The 21,793-nt window shown below is 42.3% G+C and overlaps 1 protein-coding gene across 2 annotated transcripts in view; it reads right to left on the reverse strand.

The window, feature by feature from the left end:
• The window catches only part of Ly75 (lymphocyte antigen 75), a 132,339-nt gene that overhangs the window by 60,424 nt on the left and 50,122 nt on the right, over positions 1-21,793 (reverse strand). For both annotated transcript variants that reach the window (XM_052724695.1, XM_052724693.1), the window contains exons 18-28: positions 21,446-21,621; positions 19,736-19,803; positions 19,391-19,470; positions 18,639-18,778; positions 16,819-16,927; positions 14,887-15,047; positions 10,745-10,874; positions 8,383-8,609; positions 4,996-5,161; positions 3,017-3,184; positions 410-526 (exon numbers count right to left, since the gene is read on the reverse strand). In XM_052724695.1, the coding sequence (XP_052580655.1) occupies positions 410-526; positions 3,017-3,184; positions 4,996-5,161; positions 8,383-8,609; positions 10,745-10,874; positions 14,887-15,047; positions 16,819-16,927; positions 18,639-18,778; positions 19,391-19,470; positions 19,736-19,803; positions 21,446-21,621 (1,542 nt within the window). The remainder of the gene's footprint in view (positions 1-409; positions 527-3,016; positions 3,185-4,995; positions 5,162-8,382; positions 8,610-10,744; positions 10,875-14,886; positions 15,048-16,818; positions 16,928-18,638; positions 18,779-19,390; positions 19,471-19,735; positions 19,804-21,445; positions 21,622-21,793) is intronic.

Raw genomic sequence — 21,793 nt, forward strand, 5'->3', positions numbered from 1 at the left:
TGTAGATGGGAAATTACTCTCTACCATTTAAATCTAGGATTGGGGTAAGGGTGTGTTAGTGGCAGAGCAGACACACAAAAACGTTGGTGGGATTATTACATGCCATAGCAGATACATAACACGTGCTGGTGCATCCATAAACACGGTCTTTAAAGAACTCCATTTTCAGCCAGGTGTGGTGGCACACGCCTTTAATGCCAGCACTCAAGAAGCAGAGGCAGGTGGATCTCTGTGAGTTCAAGGCCAGCCTGGTCTATAAAGAGAGTTCCAGAACAGCCAGGGCTGTTACACAGAGAAACTCTGTCTTGAAAACAAACAAACAAACAAATAAACAAAAGAATTGCACTGTGTAGTTTGATAAACAGGTCATAATGAAGTGCTAAAGGAGAAGCCCGCAGTTACCACTTACTTTCATAGGTTATTCCTAACATGACCCATGAGGCAATGTAATTGAAGTACAGAAGCTGCTCCATAACAAAGGTATTCTCCTCTTCATTTCGAATACTCAGAATATGTGCTTTTGAATCTGTCAAAACAAGAAGGCCAATTTGAACAACTCCTGTGTACACAATCCTCTGTCTTCCCTGAGAGAGTCAGGCGGTCCTCCTTCCCAGATCTTTCTGCACCGAAACAGCCATCAGCTTGTGGAGCTGACAGGCTGAGCAGCGGTCAGACATTCTCATGGACACCTGGCTCCACAGGACACGGGGATCTGGTAGCTGAGCTGAGAACTTAAGACACCCACTTCTCTTTCCCTTCATTTAAAGCTCACTTTCCGAAGGGCACAAATCCACACAGCATTAACGGGGTGCTGCTAAAAACTACCCTGTGACAAAACTTCTTTAGTATGATTTTAAATTAAAATAAAATTATATCACGTCCCCCTCAACTCATAAGACAAGCCTGCCTCTTCCTCAGACACCACTGCTCCATCAGGGTTAAAGGTGGCTAGTATTTCCAAAATGTGTTGCTCAGAAAAAATCAGGGGACCTCTCAGAAAAAGTACACATGGATAAAACATCTGGAAACACTGATACAAACAAGGTTAGTCTAGTTCATTTATGATAGTATTCTTTTTTAAAATTAATGTTCTTATTTTATTTTCTATATTGAAAATAGATTATTTTTCTTCATACATTACATCTTGATTGTGGTTTCTTCTCCCTCTACTCCCCCAAGTTCCTCCCCATCCCTCCTCCCATCTGGATACACCCCCTCTTCAGTCTCTCATTAGAAAACAAACAGGCATCTAAGGGATAATAATAAAGCAAAATAAGATAAAACAAAAACAAACAGAAGGAAATGAACCCAAGAAAAGGCACAAGAAACAGATATAGATGCAAAGACCCACTCATGCACACGCTCAGGAATCCCCAAGAAACACAAGACTAGAAGCCATAATATATATACAAAAGGCCTGTGAGGTAAAAAGTAAAATAAGTTAAATGAAAGATAAATAAACAGTAATTAAGAAAAGAATAAAAAGAAAAAGCCCAGCCATGACATTATGAGACAAGGAACCTCCAAAGGTGCCACTGATTTCGTTCGCTGCTGGCCTACTCCTGGGCACATAGTCTACCCTTAGAGTAGCTTGTTTCCCAGTGAGACTCTGAAGGGACACTAGTCCACAAAGCATGTGGCTCTGGCAGGCTTTGTCCCCTCCCCTGTCCCCCCTGCCTTGTAAAAACCATTAGATTACATCCCTAAAGCTAGCCACTTATTTGACTACCAAGGTTGAGCTATTGGAAGTATTGAAATCTAGCAATCAGAAGCCCCCTTAAGCTCAACTACAATGACCAACCGAAATTAAACACTTCATCTTCACATGGGGTTTCCCATTTTACCTTCATAAACGGCCGTTTGCCCATGAGCCACATCTGTCTCCTCTCTATCCAGAGGCAGTCCTTGTCTCCTGAGGACAAATACTCCTGCCCCCTTTCTTTTGTTCCCTTCCCCTCTCTCTGGTCCCCTGTCTCCTTTACTAGCCCATTCTAACACAGACCTCCCCTTTTTCTCCTCTTAAAAATGACACCTGCCAGGGCATTTGCTGCTGTTTTCTGTCAGAGTCAGAAAGCAGCCATTTTAACTTTTCTTCTCTGCTTACTAAAGGATCTCTGTGAAAACAGGAGTTTGGGTGTGCTTTGTCTTTAATCCAGGGTCCAGGAGGAAGCCCCTGCTGTGCAGGGTGGGGTTGGGGGTTCAGATGCCTTTGGAGAAAACTAAATTTTCATTTGCAAGTGGTTATCAATTGGATGTAGCTTCTTGGTAGGGGGTGGGGGCATGTGTCCACTTCTTTCAGCTCTAGGATCCCATCAGGCCCTGTGCATGCTGCCTCAGTCTCCGTGACTTCATATGCTATGCCAGTATTTCTTTTTTTTTTTTTTTTTTTGGTTTTTCGAGACAGGGTTTCTCTGTGTAGCTTTGCGCCTTTCCTGGATCTCGCGCTGTAGACCAGGCTGGCCTCGAACTCACAGAGATCTGCCTGCCTCTGTCTCCCGAGTGCTGGGATTAAAGGCGTGCGCCACCACCGCCCGGCCTATGCCAGTATTTCTTAAAGTTGTACTTTGATACAGAGGGTAAACAGTCTAGTGTTTCTCAACCTTTATTCTATCTTATTTTTTGTAGAACTTCTCTTAAAAGCCCACTTCGGGGGATACTGACTTGATACTTTCCATAGGAACTCTGCACAAAGTTCATAGTTCCTTCTGTTCCATTATTCAAAAGTTACAGACCTTCAGGGTTTAACTGGGAATTGCTCTGGGTCTGGAGAGCTCCACATGCACAAGGTCAATCCCATCCCCTTGGACCTTGGCTCTGATGAGTGGTATAACGGAGCTGCTGGCCACACTGGGTGACCTAGTTCACTTCAGTGGGTCTAGCTGCTTCACGCCCAGTTCTCTGCTCTCTAGTGTGAAAATCAGGGGAGTCGGTCACCAGCACTACTTAGGAATCTCTATAACAAGTGACATCAAAAGGGAGCATGTCCCAGCACAGGAAGACAGCACGATGTACTTACGCAGTTGCTGGCACATAGAGTGCACTTCCTTCTGTGTGATTGTCTTATGTCTATTCTTCGTTATCACGAAATTGTAGCATGAGTTCTGAAATGCTATCCATGGAGTGTTCTGCACAGGAGACGGACACTTAGCACTGTCTGATGGTTTGACCTCCTTTTCAGTCTCATCTAGAAAAGGAGTTAATGGTGAGAATTCTAATTTCAGATGTAAATGTTAAATCCTGTTCACAGTCATTAGACTTGATTTGTGGGAAATATGCAGGAAGCAAGGAAGTAACAGCCTGGTGAGGCTTGCTCTGTTTACACTCGAATATAGCATAAAGAATGCTGGCTTTCTGTGGTGAGGAAATTATTTGACATAATTTTCTTACCCCTGCTGTGGAGTGGAGGAATGTAAAAGCGAGGTGCTTTTTAGGTTACATGAGATTCTGTCTTCCTGCATTATTAAATGTCAAGTACCAGGAGCCTCCCCAGAGGAACTCCATAAACATATTAATTAACAATAGACATCTAACTAGAACTGTGTAATTCACTCTCACGTTTCTGCTTACTGATAGCTCTAATTTTAATGAAATAACTTAATGGAATAGTTATTCCCTTAACAAAATTAAACAGAGATATCATTTAAAACATGGCCTCCAGAATAGGTAATTTTTTTCATTTTTCATATATTCTAGAAGATGCAAATATAGGTATGCACAGCTCAAAATAATTGAGAAAGATTTACTGTGTCCTAGAGACCACTGGGCATTATTCTCCCATTTTGTGACAAATCCCTCAATCTCAGAAACAGTGTGTTCTTTCTCCCACAAACACACAAATGTGGGCCCCTGATTGGGCTGGAGATTGCATGCCCAACTCAGGCTGAGCCCGACAGATGCTAAGAGATGGAAAAGTGGGATTCGGAAACCTTTCGTGACAGGCAGCAGTGGAAGTTGGGGAGCAGCGGTGTTCCACTACGTGCAGAGACAGCTTAGTTCACAAGGGCAGAGCAAAGAAGCAGAGAAAGGACAGGCACACCCACATCTCTGGGTTTCTGTTTTCTTGTTGGTGTTGGGATTTTTTGTTTGCTTTAATTTTGCTTTTGAGACAGGGTCTTACCATGTAGTTTTGGATGGCCTGGAGTTTGCTACGTAGACCAGGCTGGCCTCAAACTCACAGAGAGCTGCCTGCTTCGGGCTCCCAAGTGCTGGGTTTCTGATACTCCTTCTCCAGATGGGTTGAATTCTACCCTTGTTTGTAGGGTGGTGTTCGAAATTCCCTTTTGACTTAAGCTACCTTGATCTTGTTGTTACTCCTTACAATCAACTGAGTGTTGTTTGTTTTTGAGACAGGGGCTTGCCTGTAGCCCAGGCTAGGCTTTGCCAATCTTCTGCTCTACCTCTGAGTGCTGGGATTAAAAGTATGTGCCACCATGCCTGGGAATTTCAACAGTGGTTTAAGATGTCAGTTGTTGGTGTTAAGAATTAATTAAGAAAGAGTTTCCGTGAGTTAGTTTTGTAAATATATATGAATAAAAATATTTGTAAGATGAGGCTGAGTGACAATGGGACTGTATATGCCAATCAACATTGATATAAGAAAGACAAAAATCCAAAATAAAAAAGTAATTTCAAAACAATTCATAATCAATAATTCTTGAGCACAAATGTTTGCACCAAATTTTTGTTGAAAAAAAAAGTTGACATGGTAGAGCTAGAGAGGGCTCAGGGTGAAGAGATGTCTGCTCCCCAGAGGACTCACTTTAGATTCCCAGCACCTCTGCGGCAGCTTCCAACATCTTTAACTCCAGTTCCAGGGATCTGGCGGCCACGGACACTAGGCCTGCACACGGTGCCCAGACACACATACTGCTAACACACCCATACACAAGATAATAAAAATACACTCTTAAAAAGGACACGATTTCCTTCTAATCCCCAAATAAGATTTTGCAAAACCAAATGAACCAAATTCCACGACATTTGAAATTTACATACTTCCTGGATAGTAGCAAATGGCACCAGGTTGGTTATCATTACAGTCGGCTGTTTTCCAGAATCCATCCGTGTCTAAGATCACACAGTCATCAAGCTTCTCGTTGTTGGCAGCCCAGTTACTAAAATGAAGACGTTTTCCATCTGACCAATCGAAGTTGAGCCCATCCTATGAGGTGCAGAAATTCATTTCAAAGAGACAATATTCACATTATCCCTTTCATATTATTTTAACCCATGAGGTCAAATAATTATTAGTTGTATTTTATATTGTGTTAAGCACTATCTTAAATGCTTGATAAATATTGACTTGTTTAATCTGCGTAACAGCTGTCTGAGGAGGGCACTGTTACCTCTCTTTAACAGAGCAGGGAACTGAGAGTGAGTGCAGTGCTGGAACCCCAGTTCTGGCTCTCAGACTCTGTGGTCCTAACCATCATGCTCTGCTGCCCACAGGTCATAAGAACTGTTTGGTGGAAACCAGAAAGCTAAGATGGAGTGAGGACCACTGTTTGCACGGGATACAATGGAGACAGAATGGCATACTAGAAAGAGCAGAAATCTGGCTGTGAACAGTAATCCAATTCCACGTGAGCTTTTCATTTGTGAGCCTGGCCCTCCAAATTTCCAGACCCCCATCTGTGACATGGCTGTAACACAGACTAGTCAAGTGTGAAATGTTCATTTCCTGAGTCAGCTCAAGCCTGGGCAGCACACACTGCTGTTTTCACACTGGTCTCTGGGGCAAAGCAGCTTCCTTTACAGTACACGTATCAATCTGGAAGCCTCTAAACACTTGTCTGTAGATCTTGACAGGTCCTGACCACCCGCCTGTCTTGAGAATGGCTTTATGCGGTTGACACGGGAGTTTCAGCAATAGCTATGAAGCTTCCCCCTGGTGACACCAGGCACTAGGCCTTAATGACCAACGCTGGCCCAACTGCACAATAGGGCTAAGCATTTCTGAGGCCCAGGGGAAGGTCACACACAGATTCCTTATTTCAAAAACAGTCACATCTAGCACTACCAAATGCTTCATTATTTTGGTACTGCTAGGGGTTGAATCCAGGGCCTCCCGGCTGCTAGCAAAGGCTCTATCAGTTAATTCCTAAGCCACCGTGGGGCTTTAAACTTGCCCGCTGGGGAGGCATTTTACCTATACTCTGGCCTATACTGTCCCAAATTCTTCCTCTCTGCCACCAGCCCCTGCCAATGGCCTTTGGAACTCCCTTCTACCACAGATAACTCCGATCATACTCCCTGTCCACAATGAACGTGAAATCTCCTGATCAAGACTATAAATACCTAAACTTTCTAACATCTAAACTTTCATTGATCTTAATTTGAACTTGGCTTTTCCAAGCTAATAATCTGTTTTAGCTGCACAAGGGAAGCCTGTTCATTTTTTTGTCCAAAGGACTGTAAGTGCGGGGCTGTGGGTGTTATCTCCTTTGATGTCCCTTCACTTGGAGCAAACTTCCAGGATCCATGCCTCCCTCTGACATGTGTCTTACATGAGGACTTATTCTCCCTGCTTCTTCCTGATATTCACTACAGTGTGGTGTGATCCTGCCGTGACCCTGCCATGACCCTGCTCTGGATTTCATTTAACCCAGAATTGCTATACTTGAGATACAGTGGACCTGCTTTATTTCAGGTCAACATCATTTTCTTTATACATGTATTATGAAAACAACTGTCCCCACAGCTCCAGGCTCCATGCTGCTGCTGTTCTCACTATACTTCCCTGGTGTCATGACACTTGAATACAAGTCTTATATTATTTCTATTCTGCTTTTAAAAATTCAATTGTTTTCAATATACACTGTTGCATCTTCACATCCTGTCATGTTCAGAAGATTAAAGGCAGCTTATGAAGACACACCAGCTACACAGGATATGTAAAATGAAGGGAGAAGGGAAAAGAGAAGCTCAGGTCAAGACTGAAAACACAGGAGAGGCTAGCAAGATGGTTCAGTGGGTAGAGCAAACGATTCAAAGGTGGAAGGAAAGAAAAGATTCCACAAAGTTGTCCTCTGACCTCCACATGTGTGCCGCCATCTCTCTCTCTCTCTCTCTCTCTCTCTCTCTCTCTCTCTCTCTCACAGACACACACACACAATAATAATAATGATGATGATGGTGATAATAGAGATCAGACCAAGGAAAAAACACCAAAATCATTAAGTGGGAAATGGGGAAAGTTATGAGACATGACTCCAACTGCTTTAAAAATAAATCCGTAAATACAGTAACTCAAGAACACACCAAAATACTAGCCCATAGGTAACTTCTGATACAGTGGCTTTTCATTGAATAGCAAGAATCTTGCTCCGTAGCTTGGGCTGGTCTGGAACTCATCCTAGAGCCCAGGCTGGCCCTGGACTTATGACAATCCTCCTGCTTCAGCCTCCTAAGTGTTGAGATTACAGGTATGAAGCCACATTACCTCGTTAACAGAGATTTTAATACAAGTGATTTTAATTTTCATTCTTTTAATTTACGATAGTCTAAATTTTTAAATCATAAATGTATGTGTGTGTATGATGCACATGTGTCAGTGTGTGTGATTTGTGTGTGTGTGTGTGTGTGTGTGTGTGTATGTGTGATGTGCATGTGTCTGTGTTTGTGTATCTGTGCACAGACTGGCACACATGTGCCATGGTTTGGGTGTGGAGTCTAAGGTCAGCCTGAGGTGCTAGTCTTTGCCTTTTATCTCATCTAAGACAGGGTCTCTTATTTGCCTCTACTTCTGAAAGATAAATAAAAAGAAGTGGTCAATGAGTCACACCCACTAGGTTTTTTTTTTTTTTTTAAGGAAAAGAAGACATGTATTTGAATGAGAGTAGGGGGTATGGTATGTGGAAAGGGTGGAGGAATAAAGTGAAGGGGAGAATAATGTAATTATAATCTCAAAATAATTACAATTAAAATAGGTAAATCATTAGAGAATTCTAGTATATAAGAGGATTCTAAAACCACTCTGTTCTTAGTCCTCTGTGCATTCAATTTACCTATTACAGTCCTAGAAATACCACAATGTACCTAAGTTCTTGAAGTTGCTTCTGTTCAGATGTTTCTTCCCACATTCTTGGTCCTTGTCTTATTTAAGGTTTCTATTGCTCGGAAGAGACACCATGACCATGGCAATTCTTTTTTTTTTTTTTTTTTTTTTTTTACCAGTAGCTTACTCACTCCACATACTACCCACAGATTCCCCCCTCCTCCCACCCCCCACTAGGTTTTTAAAAACCGCAATCTTGCACTTTATGTCAAAAGATAATTGGCCTTTATAAAAATAGACACTCACGGAATTAACTGCATAAGGCTTTACGATGTCGCTTTCTCTTGGTCTACAAGAGGAGCTGATGGATGGAATGGAGAACTTACATCTTGGCTGGAGAGTCCGATCCAGAAGGAGGAGTTGCGCAGGGTGGCGTGCACGGACAGGAAGGCCTGCTGGTATGGGTCTGTGATGCTCACCAGCCGCATGTTCTCCTTCAGACACTCCTTCAGAGCACCGTGCCAAGTCAGAGGCTTCGAGACGATTTTGTACAGGTTATTTAGATATTTTACAGTTTCCGAATTAGTCTCCCAGGGCTGTCCGTCTTCAGTGTCTAGTGTAGAAGAAAACAACCTACCAACAGTTCCTCCCACACACTGTGCTACGTCGTAGAGGTCTGTTGGATTTCCAGATTTCATTTTAGTTTACCTCAGACATCACTTGCCTATGTACTTCAGAATTCTGTTGAGAGGTTAAGCTATATCTTGCTGAATGGCTTGGGTAAAATATATGACTTGCAACTTCCTAAAATCAGGATGTTCTCATTTGGAGAGAGAAAAGCTCCCCATAAAAGTCTCCTGCAATAAGATTATCACGCCTCCTTTGTGTTAACTGCTTTGCCAGGAAAGGTATTTAAAAGTCTCCCCTTACAACATCTAGGTCACCTCCACTGCTCCAAAGGTCAGGGACCCTCTCTAAAGAGGGGACAGAAAGACTGTAAGAGCCAGAGGTTGGGCTGGACTGGAATGAAACAGTGTCTTTGGGACATGGCAGGCCTGCTGTGCTTATAAACTCCCAGTGGCTTGGGTACCTGGAGGAGGCCTGCACAAGAGCAAGCTGGTCCACTGTGAGCACGGACTGGGAAGAGGTTCCCAAGCCTCAACTGAAGACCTCTGAAGAGTTGGTGAGTTCTGTGGAGGACAGCCAGGCTTCTTTAAGAGTGTGGCGCCTGGTAGGTTAACCAGGCTCCAGCTGAGGGCCCACAGCTAGGACTACAGAAGCAGCACAGGCTTGACTCAATGGGCTAAGTAAGAAACAAAACAAAGGACATGGACTTTGGGGAGGGGAGATAAGGATGGCTGTGGAAGGAGTGAGGGGGAGAAATTTGTGTGTGTGTGTGTGTGTGTGTGTGTGTGTGTACAGAACCAAAATGCATTGTATGAAATTCTCAAAGAACCAATAAAACTAATTTTTAAAAGTGTCCCCTTATGGAGGCTAAAATCTTTTTAGATTATGGATTAGCCTATAGAAAAATGTCTGCCGTAAATCAAACAGTGGAGGGGAAGATGAATAGGAATCTCACTTACACAACGTAAGTAAAACATAACTCTCTGAACAGATGAAGATAGGTCTCTTCTGTATCCCAGAATCTAATCAATATTTATATGTACAATTCAGCTCTCATTTGGCTTAAAAGGGCTTATTGGGAAATGTTATAATTTATACTATTTTCTACAGAGAAAATATTTTACTGTTTAAAATAACCCTGGACTTTTAAATTATAACCTATTTTTATGTTAAAAAAAAAGTTAACTTCTTTTTCCCCACTAGATACATCAGCTGATTGAATAAAGTGACATAAAAAAAAAGTGTCCCCTTATAAAGTTCTCAACTGAAAAAACTTTGCAGAGTCACTGTTACTGCCTTAGGGTTGTTATCTGAACAAGGAAGTCATTAGAGAGGGCGGGACAAAGGGGCAAAGATTAATTTAGCAAGAAAAGATTTGCTAAGGAACATGAAATACGTGCTTAAGGTTCTCATTATGTAGCAAGAACTTTCACTTAAATATTTGTTAAAAACTTACCATGGTCAATAAAATAATGTAATATATTTTCAAAAACTAGGTGGTTTCTATTTAATTTTTTTCCTCTTACTTTGTAGCCCTGACTGTCCTGGAACTCACTATGTAAATCAAGGTGGCCTTGAACTTACAGAGATTCATTTGTCTCTGCCTCTCAAGTGCTGGGACTGGAGGAGTATGCCACCTCATCCAGCGTGGGTGGTTTCTACTTTTGAAGTACATATTTTACCTTATTTTTACTATGGGAAGACACAGACAGCTTTACATAGTGTTTCCTCTAATTTCTGTAAGCTAAAATTAACAGTAAGTGTTTGTACAGTACTGAACTTTTCCTCAGATAAAAACTAAAACCTGCGAAGTATCTGGGTAGAAAGAACATTCAACCATAGCTTACTAGAATATTGAGCTATGACTTTCATTAGACAATTATTAACATGTGCCACCATAGATTTAATTTTATATTTAACTGTGGTAATAATACTTGAAAAAAATCACAGTCTATAAGAGATAATCGGCCTCACTGTGTCAATATGAACTTGTCTATGCTAAAAATGTAAGCTACATAACTACCAAACATATGAATTCACTTGTAAGACTTTAACAAGGAACCATAACAGCATATATCTAACAGCATAAAGCACAGCAGACATCTCGGTGACAGTTAATACCTGAGTACTTCTGACAGAGAGACAGAGAATGGCGTTCGGAGCAGGAAGTAAAATTCCAGGTCCCAGTAAGCGGTGACTTTTTGAGATTGAGAATCAGGGCACAGTGGTAGTGAGACTCTTCATCAAAGAACTAAAAAGAAAATATTAGCACAGTTATGGGGCTAATAGTCTGAAGATCCTTGCAAGAAAATTTTGGATCTTAAATTGGTGTTTTTTCTTCCCCCTACAAACCAACAAATGAACCGAAGCCAAAACCAAACCAACTCTTGAGAGAACTTAGCAGGAACTTTCTAAAGAACAAAACAACAGTAATAACAAAGCCACAATGTTGTGGGATATTCCTTTACACTGTGTGAAGATGTGTCACTGTGGCTGGGTTAATAAAAAGCTAAGCAGCCAATAGCTAGGCAGGATTTTTGGGACACAGAGAACATTGGGAAGAAGAAGGGCTGAGATGCCAGGAGTCACCAGCCAGATGCAGAACAAGTAGGACACACAAAATTAGATAGAGGTAAAAGCCACGTGGTAGGACATAGATTAAAAGATATGGTATGGGTTAATTTAAGTTATAAGAACTAGTTAGAAACAAGCCTAAGCTATCGACCGAGCATTTATAATTAATAGTAGTCTCCATGTCGTGATTTGGGAGCTGGCAGGAGGGACAGAAAAATCCACCTACACCATGACAAATATTCAAGGCATATAAAAGGCAATTACCTTTAGAAATTAAAAAAGTGTTAACATAGACAAGCATATTTTCAAACAAAGAAAGCCTCTTAGAAATAAGACAAAAATGACTACAGGAATTCTAAACTAACTGGTCAGTCTTGATAATCCAAGTCAGCAAAATCGATTGATTAAATTTAATAGATGTGGATAGTTTTTTAAAAATGTGTACATGTTTGGGTGAGCATGTACATGTACATGAGCATGTGTGTGGGTGCATGTGCACAGGTGTTTGGGGTTGGCACCTGGATCCCTCATGGTGGAGAGAGAAAGCCAACTCCTACAAGCTGTCCTCTGATATCCACACATGTGCAGTGGCATGAACCCACACACAAACATACACAAAATCAATAAACATACACAAAAAAAAACAAAGAAAAACAGGCTTATGCCACCAGGAGTGACAGATTTAAAAATTGAATTACTATGTAAATATTAAACTAAAATAGAAATAAGGATATTATAGAAAATAATGAGATATCCAAAAGGGGATATGATTAAAACTGATACAGAGAGAATATATATTATTAAATTCATTTGAAAAGGGAAAAATAAGTGAACACTTCAGTGTGAGAGGCAGGATCATTCCAGGAAAAACAGAATAGGAAATGTAGACGTACTATTAATAACACAAGGGAGGGACTTGACGAGAGTTGGAACCGACAATGCAAAGGACCAAGGATATGCATCTGATTTTGTTTTACACAAACTAAGGCCTGGGGAATTGAAAAACAAATGAACGGTGCACATCTTTATTCTGATACATTTTGGGTGTTAGTGACATAGACAACTTTCTTTAGTCAAAAGGAACCACCAAGTCCCTAAATGTACTAGGAAGTTGGGAGAATATTGGTAATTTACCCTGGTGGATATTGAAAAATACCTATGTGTACTGGACTAAAACTTGAAATATGACTCTCATCCAATCATTAGAGGGTCGGTATAGACCTTCTAACAGCACCGAACTTGAGTGGAGTCAATTTTACAAAGCTCTAAATGAGCTTCCAAAGGCATCATAAACCCAGGCTGGGTCCTCACCTACACCAAGTCCCTTTATCATTAAAGAGGATTCTAGCATGCTGTCCATAGTTCCTTCATTAGCACAGGTGGGGTCATAATTCCAGAACACAGACAAGACAGAAAGCTACATGGTTCATTTTGTGATGGGAGCCTGATGGTAAGAAAAGCTTAAAAAATCAACTGGGTGAACAGAGATGAAAACATCCTCAAACAAACGATAGCTAACCCAAGCCCATGCAACAGAAAAAATAAAAATCTACTCAGAACAAGTAGGTCTGGTGCCTGAAACACAATCTTTTCACACATTTTACCATCTGCCGGTCAGTCTAGTGGGAAAAACTATGTGATTTTTTGCAGATGACGGAAATGAGACTTAGAATCTAATGCTTCTTCCTATTAAAAATATGAAATACACCTGTAACAGAATGCTACATCTCAGAGTTATCAGATAATAAGCAACAAAAGCTTGTAGAGAGGTCTGCTAACCTCCAGATCAAGTCTAGGGTGGTGGCGACCACTCCCTTTGGGTTCTCAGTTTCTGGAAGTCCTGGCAGGTGTGGTGAAGCCAGAGGTGAGAGGAGTGGCCATAGTGACTATAGGGTCACAGTTTTATGCAGATTATAAATGACCTAATTAGAATCCCCAGAAGACCTACTGACAAAATCTTGAGATGCAGTTAAGAAATTTAGTGGGATGGATGCTGTGCCGGCTAATTTTCACTGTGAACTGAATCCACTGTGAGTGGATTTAGAATTGCCTATATAAAGCTGTCGAGGTGGCCAGGCGGTGGTGGCGTACACCTTTAATCCCAACACATGGGAGGCAGAAGCAGGTGGATCTCTGTGAATTTCAGGCCAGCCTGATCTACAGAGTGAGTTCCAGGACAGCCAGGGCCACACACAGAGAAACCTGTCTGGGAAAACAAAAGGAAACAAAAGACTGAAGAGGCACCTCCCTGGGAGTGTCTGTGAGGACTCTTTCATGGAGGACAGCCTGAAGGAGAAACACTCCCTCTGAGTGTGGGCGATGTCATCTCATGGCAGAGGAACCACACCTTATAAAAGGGGGTGGTAGGAGTGTAAAGAAAAGTGGAGGGCAGTGAGCTAGAGACCAGCAGCCTCTGCTCCCTGCCCGGTACAATGTGAATTACTCTGTGGCCCTGTGTCCTCCATCACCATGGACAGAAACCTCCTGGAACCACAGTTCACAATAGAGCTTCCTCCCTGAAGTGTTCAGGCACTGTGGTTACCTTGACCCAAAAGTAACTGATACAGATGCCTATGGGGGGGGGAAAAATCACACAAAAGTCCTCAGGCAACAGCTTTCTAAACATCTGTAAGACAATCAAGAGAAAAAAGCCCGTCTCAGTGGTTTAAAAGGGAGCTAGAATTATATAAAATTTCACAGTGACCTAAAGGAAGATGGGTAAATGATGAGATGCTGTATACCACATTTCCAAACCAGGTGTTGGACAAGTGTCTTATTTCCCCTAAAATCTAGTCAAAATCTCATCAGGAATTTCACTGTTGTGGCAATTGCAAGGTGTCTGTGTAACTACTGTCAATATGGTGCCCTTTTCCCCTCCCCAATTTCCCATTAATGTGAACATCAACCAGGAATTAAATCTATGGCATCCTCACATGAAAGAGAAATGATCAGCAATCACTGTTTGGTCTTTTCATCTTGAGAGACTGAGGTGGAGTGCTCACATTCCCCACATTTGGTAAAACATTTACATTGGTTTCTGGATAGTTACAAGGTTGTGAAGTACTTGCTAGGAGTCTGTGCTACTGTGAAAACCAGGCCACCCACCTGAAGGCTGTGGTTCTCACAGCTTTACTGAGCTGCAGTCCACCTGTTTAACATGTGTAGTCAATAGTGCAGAGTGTATGTGCAGAATTGTGTAACCGTCATCTCAATCAGTGGTAGATGATTGCTTTTCTGAAAAGGAGCCTCCCACCCCACAGCATCGCCCTTCCAACCTCCTCGGCCTTTGGAAACCACTCTTTCTTTACTCCATCTTTCTTAATTTGCCTGTTTGGATCATGTCATAGAAATGGAACTAAGCAATAGGTTATTCCTTTATTATTATTATTAAAAATGTTTTGGGACAGGGTTTCACATATCTCAGACTAGTCTCAAACTTACTATGTAGATGAGGGTAACTGAACTTCGGACCCTCCTGCCTCTATCTGCCAGTTGCTAGGATTACAGGCACATGCCACGCTGGCTGGTTTGTGTGGTCCTGGGGATCCAATCCAGGGATTTGTGCACGCCTGGCAAGCACTCTACCAACTGAGTTATACCCGGGTCCCTGGGCTATTGTTCCTGATTTAGTGATTTATGGGAGACTCAAGTATTTCCCGCACTAAATAGATGATTGAAATATAACTCACATTTGCTGGTATACTCAGCCTCCGACCAACCAGCAACGGGTGAAAATTACTGTAGGTCAGGTCTCTGCCATCTGTCCATTTGTTTATTCTATCATAGGCACTCCAGCGCAGACCAATCCACAAACTAGTTTGCATTTCCGGAAGCAAGGATGTAATAAAATCTGTTCAAACGAATTTTTTGGAAAAGTAGTTAGGGCCGGAGAGGTAGAAAGCTGAGCTGGATTTTCAGACCCCGCATGGTGGGAAGGGGGAACAGGCTCCTTCCTGAATGTTGTTCTCTGACCTTCACATGCATGGGGATGAGCGCGTGCACACACACACACACACACACACCGCATATACACCACACACACACACACCACACACACACCAGACATACACACACACACACACACACACACACACCGCATATACACCACACACACACACAGCACACACACACCAGACACACACACACACACACACACACACACACACACACACACACACACGCATATACACCACACACACACACACACACACTGCATATACACCACACACACACCACACACACACCAGACACACACACACACACACACACACACACACACCGCATATACACCACACACACACACACACCACACACACACCAGACATACACACACACACACACACACACACACTGCATATACACCACACACACACCACACACACACCAGACATACACACACACACACACACACACACACACACCGCATATACACCACACACACACCAGACATACACACACACACACACACACACACACACACACACACACTGCATATACACCACACACACACACACACACACACACACACACACACTGCATATACACCACACACACACCACACACACACCAGACATACACACACACACACACACACACACACACCGCATATACACCACACACACACACACCACACACACACCAGACATACACACACACACACACACACACACACACCGCATATACACCACACACACACACACACACACACACACACACACACACTGCATATACACCACACACACACCACACACACACCAGACATACACACACACACACACACACACCGCATATACACCACACACACACCAGACATACACACACACACACACACACCGCATATACACCACACACACACACACCACACACACACCAGACATACACACATACACACACACACACACACACCGCATATACACCACACACACACACACCACACACACACCAGACATACACACACACACACACACACACACACCGCATATACACCACACACACACACACACACACACACTGCATATACACCACACACACACCACACACACACCAGACATACACCCACACACACACACACACACACCGCATATACACCACACACACACCACACACACACCAGACATACACATATCCCCACACACACACCACACACACACCACACACACACCAGCATACACATATCCCCACACATACATCAGACACACACATATCCCCACACATACATCAGACACACACATATCCCCACACATACATCAGACACACACATATCCCCACACATACATCAGACACACACACAGATCTCACACACACACACACACACACACACACACACACACACACACACACACACACACCCCACATAAATAAAACACAAAAACAGTAGAAAAGCTTTTGGATTATCTATCAAGATAGCCTTTTACCTTTTCTATGGAAAAAGAGTTTAATTATATGATTTTATTTTAATTCCCCACAGCCTCCTAAAACTAACTTGGCTCCCAACTCATACTAAAACAAGGTTCTCAGCATGCAGCACTTGCTCAGCTGTGCTGAGGCCCTGTGTTTGATCCCCAGCATTCCAACAAACAAACAAACCCCGCTTTCCCAGCCATCCTGGGAAATCCTGGTACCTTGTTCACTCTTGCTCAGCACTGAAGGCAGGGTGCCACCATAGGTCAGGCAAGTGCTATTTGCTTGAGAAAATGTAACGGGCTGCTCGGAGTTGATCTTCAAAAAGCACTGTAAACAAGGGACACAAGAAAACCACACAAACAGAAAATGCCTCCCTCACCTTTTAGAGCATTGCTAGCAGTCTGTGAGATATGGAAATTAACAAGCACTATCACATGATTTCAAATTGATACTTTTAATATAAACATGTGATGAACAATCCTCGAGCTATTACGTGTATTTTTAAAGTGTCTCATTACTGTGCGTGTCTGACTTGCTCTGCAGTTTTTGTACTCAGTTACCCATCTCATGATCTCATTTAATTCCCAGAACAAAGGAGGAAACTGAGGCAGGGCAAAATGAAGCAACTTGACCCATAAGCAAAGTAATTACCCAGTGGTAAAATGGGCATTCCGATTCTATTCCATCTGACATCAAAACCTGGGCTCTTAGTCAGCACCCCTGATATTAAACACATCTCTTTTCTTCTGGGTACAACTTTATTTATTTATTTATTTATTTATTTATTTATTTATTTATTTATTTATTTATCTATCTATCTATCTATCTATCTACCACTGAGCTAAATCCCCAACCCTATTTTTCTAATTAATTAATTAATTTCTTAATTTGTGGTTTTTCGAGACAAGGTTTTCTCTGTGTAACAGGACTGGCTGGCCTCGAACTCACAGAGATCTGCCCGCCTCTGCCTCCGGAGTGCTGGGATTAAAGGTGTGCGCCACCACCGCCCGGCTTGGGTACGACATATTATCACTATGCAAATTAACACAGTTCCAGCTCCTTCTCGAAACTGAAAAGATTGTCCTATTTTTTTTTTCTTTCAATCTAAACTGTGGCTGGGAGCATAGCTCAGAGAGAGCGACGCTGCCGACTGCCCCTCCCCCAACCAATCCAGAAGTCAAAATGGTCCCAGCTTCGCTACAGGCTGTCAAATGCATCTCTTCCTTTCTCTGTGATGATGAACAGTTTAGGGTGGAGTAGTTTGTCTCAAATAGTGTTCCCTGAATCATTGTACAATTTTCTTCAGCCTTCTTAGAGACTGGGTAGTTCAATGAAGCTGAGCCACAAAGTCACTGGTTGATTTCCAGAAACGGTCCCAGAAGGACCATGCTGAACTCCAACAGAGAAATCCAGCGTTGAAGACGGCGGAGCAGAAACAAGGACCTTGCTGCCACTGATGACTTTGTGGGGATTTTACATCAGCCTAGCCTGCACCCCTTTAAACTTCTTTTAAGTGAGAGGAAAAAAAATGTGTTAACATCCAGTGACCATTTCTTCCTAGCAACCCAATAATCCTGTAGATAAATATAGCAGTGTGGCGCATACATCCCAAAGAGGCAGGCACAGAACTCACCATTCCCGGACCCTACTTCATCCCTGAACTCTCAGGTGGGCAAAATCAAAGAGAAGTATTTTGTAGCACGTGTGTGGTCTGTGACCTAAGTTGATTGACGATGCTACCTGGATTTTCTCCCTTAGGGGGAAATGAGTCAGTTTCCTCAGGGAGTGGGATTAGCTGTGACTAGTCGGCGGATGGTGACCCATTGGCAGATCAACTTAAGCAACTTGGTGTTGGGAATAATAGAATACAAAGACCTGTAGGCATCACTAAATTTAGAGATGAATTTGGTACCGCCCGTGTTCCTGGTGACAGAGGCCCTCTCAGAGAGGTGTCTGATCGGGCTGCCTTTCTACCACAGGCCATCCAAGCAGCATGAAAGCAATCACCGTTTGCACAGGGCGGCAACTCTCTTTTTACCTTGTTCCGAAAAGGAATCCATTTCCCGGTGCACTGTACTTTAGCTGCAGAATCTGGACTGTATTTCTCTAATGAAGATACATTATATTTTTCACAGACGAATGGCAACTTTTCGTTACAGTCTGCTCGTTTACTTAAGTCTGAAAAAGGAGAGCCGGAATTGCGAAGATGAGAATTTTTCACTCAGTGCATTTTAAGAACTGCTAATAAACATGGGCTCCTATTTTATCATACGGTTTTTGGTGCTAGGCATGGTCTGAAGTCTACCCTCAGCCCCAAGAGAGGCTCTTCCAAGCAGTAATTCCTGATTATTTTCAGTCTTTACTACTCATTTCTGTCTCTACTATATTCGTATCAAGAGGTTATAGGACAGTGATATTGCCCGTAAAAATTGCGCACTTGGTAAAGCAACCACACCATCCAAAGAATGATGGCACGAAACAGGAAGAGAGCTGGCAGGGAAATCTATTAAGGCGGCAGGCCCCTGCCGCTCACCTTTGCAAATCCATCTATCTGCTTACCAGTTCTGAAAGTGCTGAGCTTAGTCTGAAGTAATTGCTTGAGGATAAACAGAGCCGAAAATGCTCACCTTGGGAAGGGGCTTTTATTTGGAATTTGAGCTACTGTCATCAGTGGTAAATTAAGAAGAACCCACTGAACATTCAATTGAAAGCAAGACAGATTAAGGCGGTCACTGAATTTGAAGTTCACATATTACATGGTCAACACCGCAGCATCAGAACAAACCTTACCAAGAAGCCACATCTTGGCTGACATGTACAAGCATTCATCTCCAAGTGGGATGGAAAATCGGTGCCACGAGAATCGTGATCTGAAAGAAAGATGAGATGTGACAACTCCCTATGTAATTGCATGTCCTATCCAGTTTCTTTACTCTAAATTATCTGAATTGTCAATTTGATGTTAACATTATTTTTATACCACTTTTTGATACCAACATGCAAAGGAACTCGGTTTCTCAAACTTATGGATTCATGTTGAAGACTGTTTAGAAGTAGCAATCCACTTGCCCAGGGCAATCAGGACTGCTTCTTCTGTGATAAATTGATGGAATTGGTATCTAAGGTGTTACATACCTCGGGAAGTAATGATCCATTGGATCCGAGCTTGTCTTCACCCACCACCTCTGTTCTTCACCAGATATCTGAAAATAAACCGCATACCCATCCTGACATGTGCTGGAGACTGTAGATTTAAATATTCTGTTTTATTGTAACCACGAATCATGAAAATCTCCAAACACTCCGTTACTTGGTTTCAAAAAACTATATATACCAAGACCTTCCATCAAAAATAATTGGACCTGGCCGGGCGGTGGTGGCGCACGCCTTTAATCCCAGCACTCGGGAGGCAGAGCCAGGCGGATCTCTGTGAGTTCGAGGCCAGCCTGGACTACCAAGTGAGTTCCAGGAAAGGCGCAAAGCTACACAGAGAAACCCTGTCTCGAAAAACCAAAAAAAAAAAAAAAAAAAAAAAAAAAAAAAAAAAAAAAAAAAAATTGGACCTATCTTATTTTATATAGTCATAGGTTCTACTTGGATATAGAAAATGATTACTGTAATCATAGCCATATATATGTGGCTATATAATTGGGCATATAGTGTCTTCTATGGTTAATTATAAATTTTTAAAAACACTAGTTTCCCCTCCCAAAAGCTATTTTGCAATTTAATTTATTTTTTAATTTAATTTTTTACTAGTAGAAACAGAAAATTAACTATAAAGTTAAAAAAATGATAAAGAATAAGGATTATTCAACAAGCAGGGCTCATAGGGGCTCATGGAGACTGAACTGACAATCCGGGAGCCTGTATGGGTCTGACCTATGTCCTCTGCACGTACGTTATGGGTGTGTAGCTTGGTGATCTGTAGGACACCTAGCAGAGGGAGCAGGGCCTGCCTCTGACTCTTTTGCCTACTTTTGGGACCCTTTCCTCCTACTGGGCTGCCTCATCCAGCCTTACTATAAGGGGAGGAGCCTCATCTTATTGCAACTTGATCTGCCGTATTTGGTTGATGTCCCTGGGAAGCCTGTCCTTTTCCCAAGGGAAATGGAGGAGGAATGGATCTGGGGAGATGGGAGGTGGGAAAGACTGGGAGGAGAGAAGGAAGGGGAAACTGCGGTCAGGATGAAATATATGAGAGAATAAAACAAATAAATAAAAAAGAATAAGTATTATTCTTTTTTACATTCTCTACTGATAAGTATCTACCAAGTTGATATTTACTATCAGTTATGTGTATTTTAATAATTAAGCCTTTAATTGTCTTTAGCCTTCTTGGCATGAACCAATGGTGTTTGGAGGCTGGGAAGCAAATCATATTTTGTATGAGCATCCCCCTCCATTCTTCCCCCCTCCCTTCTCCTCTCTCCCCAACCCCTTCTCTGTCTGTCTTCCTATGTAGTTTAGACAGGTATGGCCTCAAATTCACAATTTTCCTGTCCCAGCCTTCCAAGTGCTGAGATGATAGACATATATTACCATGCATGGCTAAGATTTGGATTTTATAGACTTCAGAAATATTTCAGTGAAATAAATGTAAATATAAGAAATGAAAATGCATTTGATGGGCTGGAGAGATGGCTCAGAGGTAATGAGCACTGGCTGCTCCTCTAAAGGATCCAGGTTCAATTCCCAGCACCTACATTGGAGCTCACCACCAACTGTACCTACATATCTAGGGGATGCCCTCTTCTGGGCACTGCCTGAACATGGAACAGACAAGCACTCATACACATAAAATAAAAATAAATAAAATCTCAAAAATGCATTCGTTTCAATTACATTTGCTATTTTGTTTTTGATGGCTTTCAGTTCTGTAAAAGATGTTATCGTGGCAAGAAAGCTGTGATTGCTGGCACAGTACAGGACGGCTTCTTCGTAGTTTAAGTGGGGATCGTCAACAAACCAGTATTCGCTTCCTTCAATTATGACTGGGGGCCCATGAATTCCAGTGCGCTCTAAAGAAGAAAACAGAGTTATAACCGTGATGATCAAACAGTACGGCTAAGCACAGGGGGTGTTCAAATCGGATCATACATACTAACCACTGCCATTTAGATAAGTGTCCCTCAGAGGCCTGCTGGCCCCCAGGCCAAGATTCTATTGGCAGGTAGAAGGATAAGAGGCAAG

Source organism: Peromyscus californicus, unplaced genomic scaffold (genome assembly GCF_007827085.1).
Source record: "Peromyscus californicus insignis strain IS unplaced genomic scaffold, ASM782708v3 Scaffold_7__1_contigs__length_154581171, whole genome shotgun sequence".
Taxonomy (NCBI): domain Eukaryota; kingdom Metazoa; phylum Chordata; class Mammalia; order Rodentia; family Cricetidae; genus Peromyscus; species Peromyscus californicus.